At 36.7% G+C, this 14,559-nt stretch overlaps 1 protein-coding gene across 2 annotated transcripts in view; it reads right to left on the reverse strand.

Moving 5' to 3' along the window:
- CC2D2A (coiled-coil and C2 domain containing 2A) overlaps window positions 1-14,559 on the reverse strand; it is a 54,283-nt gene that overhangs the window by 18,815 nt on the left and 20,909 nt on the right. For both annotated transcript variants that reach the window (XM_054294968.1, XM_054294960.1), the window contains exons 13-20: window positions 13,218-13,447; window positions 12,136-12,313; window positions 10,766-10,922; window positions 9,519-9,666; window positions 7,390-7,528; window positions 6,354-6,557; window positions 2,914-3,006; window positions 1,018-1,109 (exon numbers count right to left, since the gene is read on the reverse strand). In XM_054294968.1, the coding sequence (XP_054150943.1) occupies window positions 1,018-1,109; window positions 2,914-3,006; window positions 6,354-6,557; window positions 7,390-7,528; window positions 9,519-9,666; window positions 10,766-10,922; window positions 12,136-12,313; window positions 13,218-13,447 (1,241 nt within the window). The remainder of the gene's footprint in view (window positions 1-1,017; window positions 1,110-2,913; window positions 3,007-6,353; window positions 6,558-7,389; window positions 7,529-9,518; window positions 9,667-10,765; window positions 10,923-12,135; window positions 12,314-13,217; window positions 13,448-14,559) is intronic.

Below are 14,559 nucleotides of genomic sequence, written 5' to 3' on the forward strand. Positions count from 1 at the left end.
TTCACAAATAGAATACAATATGAATTAGGATTCATTATGAGAAAATAGAAATGAAGCATTTGATTCTAAACAAAAAGTGAATTGTAGTTTTGTTCAGATGTTTCTCTACTGTGGTGTGAAAACATCAACTAAAACCAAGCATGAAGCCTCTTGTAAGAGAGCAAGTCTCTGTGTCTCCAGCAGATGGGACTGTTTAGATTTATACAGCTGGTTGGAAAACACTTTGACTGTATAAGCTTGCTGTGTTTAGAGTGAACAGAAGCAACTTCTACATGAAAGAAAAAAAAAAAGATTCACAACTTGTTTACTTACACAGATTTTAAGTGAACAACACTAAGAACCATCTATGCTGTGATGACTGATATATGTTAAAATTGATAGGTATGTGATTTGAAACAAAAATCTAAAGAAAGTGCTCAAGTAATAAAAGAAACAATTATCTTAGAAGAGAAAAGCAGTAATTTCCAAACTCAGTATATTTTTTGAACATAAACAGCATATGACAACATTCAGCATCAGAAGTATATGGGAAGTAAAACAAAGAAAATTACAGTTAAAAATCTATTGCACATTATTTACAGGGCATAGGCACTGACTGTAAGGAGGCATCACCTACAGAACCAGTCAGTAATAGTGTTACTAACTCTGATAGTTGCCTGAAAATTGGAAATATTCAATCTGGCACCAGCTGGACTATGCTCAGCTCATCAGAAATGCATCATATCCTGTTATTTACACGCTGCCACTTTATTTCTGTCAAAACCAAGCTTTTTCTTAAAGAAGTTTTTACTACACTTTGTTTATCAGTGCACTGTACTGGCAGAGCTGTACACAGAGGTGTTTATCAACAAACTGTACTGGCAGAGGTGTACACAGTGATTGCAAGTTTATCTACTATACTAAACACAAAGTCACATCAGTTAGTCACATTAACACACTTTGTAAAACAGAAATTAAAAAAGCAGGTGGTTTTACATTAATTTCTTTTATTTGGAACAAATAAAGATAGGTCCTTACCCCAGGCCTGGAATCTCCTCTTCATTGACAAGGTCAGAGAGAATGAAATGGTGCTTTGCTATGAGGAAACGTTTGATTACTGATTCTCGAACCTGTCAACGGGGAGGGAGAAGGGACAGAAGAGCATTTCTAACCCAGACCCACTGCCAATATTTGCATTCTGATTGTTAAACACAAACAAAACATCCACAAACAGATTCTTCATTTTTTCTGAATTTTATGAGGGTCCTAGTTGAAAGAAAAATTTCTTTCCTCCAGCTGTTTCTTTAGAATGTAAGAGCAGCTCATTTTACCAATACAATGCTTCTCTAGAAACTGACTGGCTAGATTAACAGAAGAATATATGAAAACATACAATCAAAAATTATGCCTTTATCTGCTTACAGCTCACCATCAGAAGCAATTACAGAAACAAATTACATCAACAGACATCTGTTTTCCACATCTAAATGAAGTTGCAAAAAAGGCTGTAGAGAAATCTTTATGGCACCAGTTATGTGGATCAAAAGAAATACTTTGGGCTACAGAACTGGTGAAGCCTGCATTAAAATCCTGTGATTTCAAATAAATGTTTAAAATTCTTAGTTCCTTACATATCTTTGTTGAGGTCATAGAGCGAAGCACAGAGATAAAAGTCTTCCCTCATCTCCTAACGAGTATGTGGAAGCAGACTGAAAGAATATTGCCTTTATCCTTTTTTCTTAGCACTAATGCTAGTAGTGGCTTTATACTCTGTGCTAGTACAACATCAGAAGCGATAAACATATAAAGATCGCATTTTGGAGTGAACTGAATTTCAGTTCTGATACAAGAAATCTAATTTTCTAGCCCATCTGACAATTTACAGAAATGTGAAGTATCCAAGTACTGTTTTTAAAAAGGCTACTTGTATTTAATCGAAGAAAGAGGCAAACAAAGGTATTATAATGTGTGCTATTCTGTACTACTCCATTACTATTCAGTGTGCTGCAAAACCCATATGTTCAATGCCATGCAAAACATTTGGGGCTGACACAGACATGACAGCTTTGTCAAAAATCATTTTTATACTCATATTGAATCTGGACTTTGGCAGTTGCCTGGAAGATTTAAACACTTTTTTCTCTACTCTTCTTTCATGAAGCATTCTAACCAAACATTTGTTTTGTCCTACTTTAATTCAACCTTATCATCATATTTCATGTTTTGCTGGCAGGCTAGGATTTGATATACTTTTTGATGTTTACACAACTGGTAAGAAACTGGTAGCCATGTTTCACACTTGCTTTTTTGTCAGTCTGAAATTGTAAACTTTTCTTGGTTAGATGATGAATATTTTCCTTCTTTTTCCCTAAGGATTAAAGAGAATGTCATCTTAATATAATGAAAACTAGAAAAATTAATTTAATCAATATAAGGGAAGATGTTACCATAATACCACAATGAAGGTAAATGTGACAGATGATATGCCCTCTGCCTTAGGCTGCAGAACAAGACTCTGTGCATTACATTAAATGATTTTTAGAAGTGATTAGGGCCACTTTCGTGGAGCTAATTAAGTTCTTAGCATCACAGCCTACAACAAAGAAAACAGGGAGGAGGGAAATCACTGAATTCCTGGGACTCAACAGTATAAAACTCTGGGGCACTGGAGCAAAGAAGAATTTACAGAACTGACAGAAATACACAGAATGGCTTGTCATTTTGTATATTGGATCATTCTCAATAGCATTAAATAACACAGACCTCCATTTGTTCAATTACTCCAGTTTCAGGCCTAACTTGGAATTTTAAAGAGGTCTGTAGGTCACATTTAGAGATGAATCAGGTTGCAATATTCAAGGAAATAAAGTATCCAAGTACAAAAGCAACATACAGCCTACAGGAATATGGTGAAGCACATATTTAGCATCTTACCTTCTGCAGATAGTTGGCAACAACTGCTCTGTGTGCATCTAGGTAGTTTTTGCTGTCAATCACATCCCTCTCTTGCACTCTCTTCTCATAGTCCTAAAGATATTTAGTACAGTTTGTGCTTCAATATATATTCAATACTTTATCACATATAAGAAAAAATGCTAAGTATTTCATTAATAAATTGTATGTAAGAAGTTTGTATGGACCACAGTAAACCACAGCAGATGTGAGAATTTTGTAAAGCTATTTTTAATGCTAGTGTAGACAATATATGCTTAACTTTCATGAATAGAGACAAGAATACCATTCAATTACAAGATTCATGTGGTTTAAATTACAATGAATAACTCGACAATTTCCCTCTCTTCTTTGAAAGCTGAACTTTGACCTGCTGTTATAAACTGAAATTCCATTTGAACTGGAAGTGGCTTCACTTACTGCAGCTTTAACAGGAAGAGTTCTTTACAAACAGAAGTGATGCATTCTTCTTGGAAGATGGTCAGAAATCTGAACTGTGTTTTAATACTATTAAGTACTTTTCCAAATAATTAGTAATTACTTTTCATAGGGTGTAAAACTCACTTGGTGAGTAGAACTGCACTTGGTTCTTAGGGAGAAGTATGTTGGTGGGATATCTCTCAGGGCTGTGAGAGACAGATGGACTACAGTGAAAGCTCTACTCAGAGATGCAACTTCTATTCACAAGTTTAGGAAAGTGTCTCATAAAATAAGAAAAGGCTGGAGGTAACACTCAGCTTTCAAGCAAAAACCAGAGCTTACAAGAGGCTCTCCCAGGACCTGAGAATCACACTGGCTTCAGAACCACAGCTACTTATGTAAAAGTACTCAGTAAAATTCATCTTCAGGTCTGAGCTCTAACAGTAAGAACAAACAGCTCAATGTCTAATTAGTGTCCTCTAAAAAGCAAAGGGCCCCTGGGATTGATTATATTCAATTTCTTCACAAGTGACCTGGATGAGGAAACTCAGTGTACTGACAGCAATTTAGCCAAGGATACTTGATTAGGAAGAGTGGTGAATGTGAGTGACTGAACCATAGTTCAGAGGGCTCTTTATGACTTAAAACTATGACAACTGAAGCCTCAATTATAAAAAGGGAAAATTCTGTATTGAAGGTCAAAAAATTTCATGCACTGGCACGGTCTGGAAATCAACCAGAAGAATAACAGCCATATTAAAATAAGTGTGGGTTTACTGACAACTAGAGACATGTTCTTTTGGCAAAAGGCAAACCATAGGATAGATAAGGATCAGCATGTCCTACAGACAAAGGGAAACTAGCATGCTCTCCAGCCTGACACTGCAGAGGGCATGCCTGAAATACTGCAGCCAGTCTGCAGCTGCCAATTCAAGAGGCATGTGGAGACACAGGATGGGATCCACTGAAGGGCTACTAACACAGCAAGAGGCCTAGAGGACATGACCTACAAGAAGAGGTCAGAATCTTAGATTAATGTACATTTGAAGAGACTTCTGGTGGCCATCTGATCCAAACTCTCAGAATCAGAACAACTCCAATTAGAATGCTCAGGGCCTTGGATTTTCAGTATCTCTGGAGATGGCAATTTTACAAACTTGATGGACAATGAGCTCAAGAACTTGAACACGTTCTTTGTGAAAAATGTTTTCATTATGTTTAACTGCAATGTCTTTGGGAGTAACTTGTGTCTATCATCATCTCACCTCTAGGATGAGTCCCTCTCTGTTTTCCCTGCACCTCTGGGTACCTGAAGGGTGCAGTAAGAAAGCCCCACAAGCCTTGCCTCCTTAGGCACAAACAACCTCAGTCCTTCCTGCCTCTCCCTGTAGGTCATGGCTTCAGCAGTGCACATATTCTGATAGCTCTGTGCTGGACTTGCTCCATTGTTTCAGAGTCTTTCTTGCACTGGTCAAGGTGATCAGATTCATCAGTCTGGTGAGGAAGAGATTAATGAGCAATGCAGGATCTGCTCACAACTCTCTGAGGGGCAAAAGGACAGGGTGCCAGAATCATCTCTCTAGTTCCAGACAGTACAACAAGGGAAAGCAGCCATTAAACACAACCTGGAAGGCTCAGGTTGGATGTGACTTTTTTCTTTCTTTTTTTTTGAACAATCTCTGGAAGGATAATGAAGCACTGGAACAGGTTATCCAAAAAGGCAGTGGAGTCTCCCATTTAGAGGTTTTCAAGACTTGGCTAGACAAATAAACAGCTGACCTCATCTAGTGCTGGCAACAGTACCACCACTTCAGTGGAAAGCAGGACCAGATGATCTCCAGAGAATATTTTACAAATAGTATTTCCATGATTCTATGAACTTCTAGACCTTTTTGCCAAACAGCTAGTAAATCAACTGGGAACAAATCACTTGAAACTTAATTTTGAAGATCACAGCACATAAAATAAACTTGGAATGGGCAATCATGGGTTTATCCAATTTATCTTAATGGAAAAAACCAACAAACCTCCATCAAAATAATTCTTAAACTATGGTTTTCAAATTTTGAATGATTACATAAAATGAATGAAAATAGCCCATAAAATGAACTGGATCAGAAAGGTGCAGCAAACATGTGGTGCATCTTTAAATAAAAGATACAGAACTAATCTAAACTTACAAAAAATAATAATATTTATTGCAAAGAGATAAGTCTGAATTAATAAATATCTTTTAAAAATATTATCATACAATAGAAAGGAAAAAAAGAATTTTTCAAGTGAATCTATGTCAGAAGAAGTAGGGATGAAACAGCATTTTCCAGAATCTGAGATGACTCTGTCCCTCCTAAGTTAACGAACATACTAAAATGTTCCTTAGCTACATGAATTGCTAAGAACAAAAAAAAAATGCATTAACACTAATAACAGAGTTGATATAAAAATAATTGAAGTATAACCCAAATTAAAAAATTGCACACATTGCATTTCAATAAGGTAATTAACAGACAGGCAAGGGCAAGGTGAGCTAATTGGAGCAATGTACTAAAACAGAAATATCTGTAACACAGGCTCTAATGAAACAAAAAAAGGTTTTAATTCTTGTTAGAGTCATTGCTTCTAATAGTCATCCCCTCCCCCAAAAAAGGGCTCAAAAGCTAATAGGCCTAAACTTGAATTATCTCTAAATTACCTTTTTATATCTAAAATCACTTTTTTAAAAAGTATCTCACCTTTAACGAAAACTACTAACTCATAACATTTTTGCCTACAGCAGTTTTTCTGTTTTATTTAACTCTGAATGAAGTATGGCTGTGGAAATATTGCCTTGGAAGGAAGCTAGTTTAATTAGATGAAAATACCACTAGAAAAGACTGAAGGAATATTTTTTTTTTTTCATGTCAGCATAGCTTTACATTCTTTAAAGAAACACTTGACTTAACTGCAAGTCAAATATCATAGGCATTTAAACTAGAAAAGAAGTATTCCAGAAAACATTCTACCTGGAAGATTTTCTCACTGATTTCTCGTTCATGCAAAGGGACTTGCTTGTAGTTTCTGAACTCTGCCACCTCCTCATTTCTGAGCTGCAACAGTCGGAATCTCTTTGATCTATTAAACTCCTCATCAGAAACAAAATTAAATTCTTGCTGCAACTGTTCCAATCTGAAGAAATCAGGAACATGTGCTTCTCCGCTTGTAGTAATCTAAATTAGTAACAAAAATATGAACTTTTTCATACAAAGTGACAAAAATCTATAAAATAGCTTTTATAAGTTTTGCATGCATATTGCAAGGATGTTCATTTTAAGCAAAAGCAATAAAGATGGATCACACAGACCAAACACCAAGTATTTTATAGCAGTGTTTTGCTGAGCAAAGCATATGAGATTATACATTACAGAATGTAATAAAATTCTATTTCCTTGTATCATAAACAAAAGATCAGAGAGTATGAAAACTATAACATGCCAGAGTAACCTAGGAAACTGTACAGTAAAGGAGATCCATTTACAGAACTTCAGCTTTGTAAATCGCTATGTAAATTAAACAGCTATGTAAATAAACAGACATGTAAATTAAACAGCTATGTACACAGCTCCTCAATTTGTTGTTTAGAAAAGCTGAAGCCTCTACAAAACCTGAGATCTCTGTGCAATCCTCATTAATGAGCAGCTTCTTATCTAGTACCACACAAGTACATTGGAAATTCCCTTGTACTTTAAGGAAACAACAAACTCAAAATCTGTATTTTGTTTTTAATTTATTAACTGATCTGTATGCACATTCCATTACACCTTTTTTTGCCACTACTGAATGAATTAATAAATCATATTCATTAATATGTAAACAACCCGGTACTAAATGCATTAATCATATTTTTAATAGATATTTTGCTTCTTAACATTCACACAAGTATGTCCATCACAAATTCAAATGCTGCTACCTCCCTGGATGCATGCAGATTGCCTGGGGAGGTTCTGTGGATCAGGAGCTCCACAGCTCCAGCAGCCGCTCAGCTCTGAAAACACCACTCACCATGATCAGCTGCATCAGAGCTGCATTGTTTGGGTCATTGGGATCAAGTTTTGCTTCAGCTGCCCACTTAGCTAGTTTCTTCATATCAGTTAGGCCTGATGTGCCAATGGATGCAATAGCATCAATATTTTTTAAAGCACTAAAAAGACAGAATTGACACAACTTACACCTAAAGCACATTTGATTTAGCAATATAAAAAAAGTATTTAAAACAATCTTAGAAAAACCCAAAAAGCTCCCCACAACCAGAATAGCAGATTCCAGTTCACAGTTCTTAGTTGTAACTATGAAACTGAGAGAATGATCAATCACAAAGCAAAGTAAATGGGAAATATGAAGGAAAAGATGGAAGACAACTTTTATACAGCTAATAAGGTGCTTTTTGATATACTCCTGATATACCTATGCTATTCCATGTTGCTGCAAGTAAGAAGATAAATTGCCTCACACAGTGAAAGGTAATATAAAAATTTTGACAAAGAACATCTCAGACATACAGTCCTTGCTTGTGTTGTATCTTAGCTCCTGTCTCTGACCTCTCCTCCTGGATGGTGCTTTCAGCTCTGAATTTCAGTCCACATCTCTGCCCCCTCCTCGCTGTTTCTGCACAGACCCTGAATCATCCCCTCACCATGTCTGGGACTGCTGCCAGCACTCTGCTCTGCCTGCCACGTCCAGACTGCATGCTGCCTGGAGAGGACACTGCCTGAGCTTGGGAAACCCTAGCAGCCTTGTGATGCAGCACCACTTATGATCCTCCCTGTAGCTACCAGTCCCAAGTCTTTATCCTCTGGGTGCTCCCACTCACTTTCTTGTATTCAAGGAAGTATGGTAGGTAGTCTGGAGGCCATTTGTACACTGCCCTGCTTGCCATCTGCATCTTCTCACAGGAGCCACCTCTGAAGGCTCACTGCTACTCAAACCTTGACACATAAGGCCAATACACCAGGACATGTGTGTTATTTATTAGCCAAATACCACTGCAGTGGATGTTGCCCCTTCTCATGTTAGGGGTGCTAGTTTGTCTTTCATCTCTACTTAACTTGAGTACTTCCAAGAAAAATTTAAAACTTATAGGTCTGTCTTGTGCTTGGTTACAAACAAATACCCAGCAGTTACTGGAGCAGCAGATAAAGCAGGAACATCAAGTTTATCTTGAGGCATCAGTGTTGAACAAATGCCAACTGAATCACGTTTGTGCTAAAAAGCTCACAGGCAGCAAAAGCTAACATTAGTCATGAAAATCCTGTCTCTGACCTTCCCAACAGACAATGGAAAGTCACAGGGAGCTGTTCATCTCCACAAGGTGTTTCACAAAAGAGTGTTTCACAGAAAACTTCCTTCTGAAATTCTTCAGTTTTCCATTTATTACAGTGATTTGTCTCCAGAGTTAAAGTTAGCTGTTGGGAATCCATCTTTACATTTTAACCTCATCTATTCTGCTTTCACTGAAGTCAGCAGATTCTGATATATTGATCAGCAAAGTATTTGAATGGCTGCAGCTTGGTTAACAACAGTAACAGAATGATTTGTAAGCCAATGTCCAGCCTCTAAATAAAAAAAAAACTGACAAATGAATCAGCTGAAAGAAGTACTCATACTTGCTCAGTATTAATAACTATGGGAAAAATTTTAAGGGTTTATAGTGAAGATGCCTAAGGATGTTACAAAAGCAGCCTTTATGTATCATCTCTTCGACTTTATGGAATTAAATAAAAGCAACAAAATGGACAAATAATCTACAATAACCAACTTGCAGCCTCAGGGCAAATTAGACATAGCCTCTCCAAATGCACTTCAGATAAGAAAGAAGCGGAGCTTCTGCTCTCAGCAAAATAATTACAGGAAGGTTCCTTGACAATATATTCACTCTCTATTAGAAAATCATAAAATTGAATTAATTAGCTTGAATTTTCTAGAAATAATAGGCTAAAAAGTATAATTTCTAACTAAAATACATTTACCAAATACATGTACCCTAAGATATCTGCAGAGGGTTACAGCACAAAGTAAAATATCTAAATATGAGGAAAAAGATATATTAAAGTCTTGATTACGAAATAATTTATTTTTTTTAATACTAGTACAATCAGTTTTCCATGAATCACTGAAAATTCATGTCTTATTACCTTGGAATGCCTGTGTTTTGCTGAGATACTGGAGGAATTAAGGGGATTCCTTTTTCTCCAACTGCCCAAGAGACACTACTGGATACTTTCCCAGAGGTCATGAACGTCATTTTGTTGCTACCATCAGCTTCAAATGAAAAGGACACACCTATCAAAGGGGAAAAATCCAAAGAACAATTTATGCATTCAAACACAGTATCTTAATATATTTAAAAATATTCCAGAAAATGAGTAGTCAAATAACCTGTGCCTTTGTATAAAAAGGTTCATGTGGAACCATGGTTCTGCTGTGTGCTGTGGGGAAGAACTCTGTTCTACAATAATGAGTGAAAGATTCCATTACACCTACAGAAAGGCCTTCCATTTGAGCTGGAAGGAAAGGCTATGCCAAAGGTTCATTGTTTTCCTCCACAGATGCACACCATTAAATATTTCTGGTACTTTCCAGATTCAGCATACTGATATTAACAAAACAGAAATTCCGAGTCAAAAGAATTATGAATGACTGAAAAGTCAGTCCTAAAGGTTTTGACACACAATTGTACATATGGTCATCATAGTCAGTGACATTTACTGTAATGATTTTTTTTACCCTATTTTTTTCCTCCTCATTTTTTAATCTATTCTGCTCCAGCTTTATCTGTATTTATATATGGCAAATTTATGCAAGCCAGTCATCTCACAATGTTGTTCAAATTCATTATACACACTTGCAAGTTCCATATGCTGCTATGTATTCTTTGTTTCCCCTTTTCCTATCTCTCCTTTGTTTTATCTTCAGCCTAAAGCCCCAGGGAAAAGGTGTGTGCAGGTTGCCAACAAAGTAAATAGGGGGACAAAAAATTACTCTGCATATGCGCTTCTACAGACAGTTTTTCAGTGGTTTAAAACATTAAAATCACTGGAGCTATAATGATTAGTATCTGCTTGCTCTGCAGTGTCAGAGGCCTGATTACTTAAATGCTCAAAAAATCCCAAACAGCTTCTATAGCTTGTAAAGCTCCATTAATACAATACAACAAATAATAAACAGACACATTTTTATTATGCAGAGCTTAAAATTAGTAAGAGATAAAAATTCCACAGCAAATTTCAATAATAAAAATCACGACAATTATGGAAGACTCAGGTACAGAAGCTGTGAAGGCTCTTAGCAGGGTTTATTCTGAAACCCACTCCAGCCTCTTACTGCTACATGGTTCCAGCAAAACAAGAAACACTGAGCTAAGGAAAGCCAGAGTCCTCACCACTCCCAACTCCTTCATGATCCAGCATCACACGCTGATCACTGCTGAACTCTATTTCCTCCAGAGGAGCACTGCCTGTCAGAACTGCAGTCTCAGGAACAGGTAAGAACACTTCAGCCAACAGGGTGGTACTGCTGATACCTGTAGTTTCATAAATCTAGGAAAAATATACGATGGGGGACACAGGAAGCAATTTACATGGGCATTCTTGAGAAGCTGAAAACATATTGCAGGGTATTTAGAGAAAAGGTTTTACTATGGCTTAAGCATGAAATAAACAATTTAAGGCAATTGTATTATTTCACTTTCTAAAATATCCAATTAGCAGACATTTCAGCAGCTATCAGCAGCTTAACTTGATGTGAATCCTTCGTCCAAGTCCATCTTCTTCACTTTTCTAATGCACCTGAGAAAAGTAGGACAAAGCCAGGCTTTTAAGAGCATCACTGTACAATATGCAACTGCTTGAGACATTCCCTTGGATCAGCTGAAGATCCTGGAGGGATTCTGCCTGGCTCATTCTCCCTTGACATGAAAGGCAGACTGTGGCACACAGTCCCCATCCTGTGGCACACAGTCCCCATCCTGGCAGCACTGCAGGTTGCTCCTCTCTTTCCTAGCCAGCTGCAGGCTCAGAGTGATGTCAGTGGTTTCTCCATTCAAGTGTTTTGAATCCAGGAAAATGGTCTTCCTTCTCCTTTTCAATTTATGCATATAAATAATATAAATAAATAAGCAGAAAAGGGTTTTTACATCTTTCCCTGAGCTACCTGTTTTACCTAACCAGAAGAGTCTTCTAAAGGGAGAAGTAGGATCCTGATCCTGTTTCATATTAACTCTGAAAAGTACATATGTGAACCATTTATTAATTCATACTTGGAATTGGGGGTGGTAGTACCTTGAATTAACTGCACTGCTGATCAAGTCAAGTGCAATCATAGACATTACTAAAAATTATTTTTTTCTTATTCCCCTCCAGTAAACATTATGAGGGTTTTACTGTGTGGAAAACAACATTTTAAGATGACCATGTTAGTAATTTGATCTGCAACACAAATCAGTTTTTCCAAAATCAAGAGGCTGATCCACTAACATATTTAATCACAAGTCCCAATTATTTAATTTCTCCCATCCAAACTATAGCTTTTTACTATATATTTCTAGAAAGCATAAGCATCAAAAACATAGCAGCAAAGTTAAAAGTTAATGACTGGGGAAGCAAGGAAGGAGGGTAAGATTGATGATTTACAAAAGGTCTTTCATAAGTTTTTCAGTCTTTATGACACTATCACACAGCAAAACACAAGCACAGCAGGAGTAATTACATTTTATATCATCTTTAAAAGTTATTGCAATAAATCAACATCTACCTGTAGTTTCAAACTCTCTGGCCAATTGATTATTTGTAAATTGAAAATCTGTCCAAAGTGAACTCTAAAATCGGAACTTATTGGTCGGGTGACAGTCCTTGACACTTCCTTGGAGTTGAAAAGGACTTTAATAAATGCTGAGCGTTTCTTCACATCCTCTCGTCGCAAAACTTCTGCTCTGTAAATATGTCAAACAAGCTATCATAGCATTTTTAATAACATTTTTATTATTTATTTTTAATGAAAATCTGATTTTTCATGGGGAGACAGAACCCACCTAAAAATAGATGGTATTCCTCCAAAAAAGTCACTATACAGGAATGACTTCAGAACTCTTACTTAACAGGTGTTTTATCTTCTTGTGAATATAAAATTATTTTAAAATGATCAAGTAAAATTTTGGATCCACAAAAACTAACTCCATATAAAAGAAGTTATCTATGAAAAATAAAATTCTCTTCCACCCTCTTCCTCCAAAGCACAAAAATGATATCAAGTTAAAATTTTGAGGTTTTCAGTCATTGGGAGTACAACAGCCAAGCAGTATTCCCTGATGAGGCTATTTGTGAACCAAGTACAAAACAAAGCAGTGTTTAAATTACTGAAATACAGCAGATGTATGTTAAATTGTGTGTGCAAATATGGAAAGTAACAGAAAACAAGTGCATTTATTTCTTTTATCCACAGTGCAATCTGGTTTAGTACACAATTCCTTTCTTTTCCCTTTGTTGAGTACAGCACAGACCCTGTGAAAAGGACTAGCTAATGAGAGTGGTACTGCCAGCAGTGACCCAGAAACAGTGAAACCAGTTTCTTTGTGTCTGCACTCTGTTCTGTGCAGATGCTCAAGGAATAGCAGAGGGTTCAAAGGGATTGTGCAGACATGCATTTTTTAAGTGAACTATGTACAAGGTTATATGTGACTTGAAAATTAATTAAGTTATATCACCTTCAAAAGCAGAGGTTTCATCACTAGGTGAAACAGAATGGTGAGCTCATGCATCTGAACTTGTGTAAACAAGCAATTAATAAATTATAGAAATTCACAAATAAGGTAATTTGCTGGCCAACATTTATCTTACCGAGGACACTGCTCAGTTGGAGTTATGCTTCCTGAGAGGGTCAGCTCAGGAACTAGAATAGGCTCTCCAGGTTTCCTTCTGCAGTTGTCAGCTTTCTCTCTAACCTGCTGCTCTATTTCCAGGCTATTGGCCATTTTAGGTGGGATGGGTTTTACACGTTCCTCACCAAAATCATGATCTTCTGATTCTTCATCTACAAGAGTATCTTTTCTCTTTTTCTTCTTGGACTTCTGCATATAAAAACAATAACATTCTTTCTGAACGTGTTTCAATCTCTGCAATTTTTTCTCTTGTTCTCTTGATTCACAAGTGCTAAACACAGATGGTGCATGTACAGTAAAACGACAGTATAATTTTAGTATTACACACAAACACATAAAAGATTTCTCTCATTGTAAAGGACTGCATCAGTTTCAGAATTCAGCAATACATTCCATTCCTATGCTTCAAAATAATAATGTGCTCCAAGCAAAACATTTACTTAATCTTCTCTACCAACTTTCAAAATCAGCATGTTTCTTGAACATTCTGGTTAGATGCTGCCTTCTCACTTGCCTGAGCTACCACGTACATTCTGTTAGGATTGAAGGGAGCTTACTCAGCCAGCAGACACAGTTGTTTGAGATGCACTGTCTGCACATACACAGACAAAACAAATGCACATGTGCCACAAACTCTGGAGCACAAGTGTTGTTGGCTTAGCAATATCTTTAGCATGAGCAGAATGATCCTTTCCCTCCCTTGTGCCAAACAAGAATAAACAAACAGAACAACACAGGCCTTTCAGCATCTCCTGCACTACAAAACTCCAGTGTTTACATGCATGCCCAGCTTTAAACAGCTGCTAAGCAATTCCTCCTTCCACAGACTTCTGGATTACTTGGAAGTACAGCTCGCTTGGAAACACCAAGCCACTTCACAACTTAACACATCATAAGCAAAAGAGGAAAGAGAGCAAACAGATTGTGCTCATTAACTAAAGTAGAAAGCCGAACAACTTGTTCACATATTGTTCTTAAAAAATATTCTTTCTTTGCCGAATTTTGTGTTATCCTTCTTGCTCCTGTATTTGCTCTTAAATTTATTTAGTCCCACCTAGCTCTAGTGTGTTTGATTCATTTCTAGTAAGAAACCAACAGGAGTGATTAAGTTAAAAAGTACTTTGAGTAAAATAAAGTAAAGCACTTCAGGGTAAGAAAGAAAGGTAATTTCATTCTAAAAGGAAAGAACCAAAATCCTCTTAGTCTCAAGATAGTTTGTGACTATCACAATAAAAAGATGCCACAATGGTATTTGTGAAGGCATGGATGAACAGTTTGCATTGGGATCAATGTTCATGACT

The sequence above is a fragment of the Melozone crissalis genome, unplaced genomic scaffold (assembly GCF_028551555.1).
Source record: "Melozone crissalis strain CALT ecotype California unplaced genomic scaffold, PUWL_Pcris_2 ptg000006l_1, whole genome shotgun sequence".
NCBI classification, from domain to species: domain Eukaryota; kingdom Metazoa; phylum Chordata; class Aves; order Passeriformes; family Passerellidae; genus Melozone; species Melozone crissalis.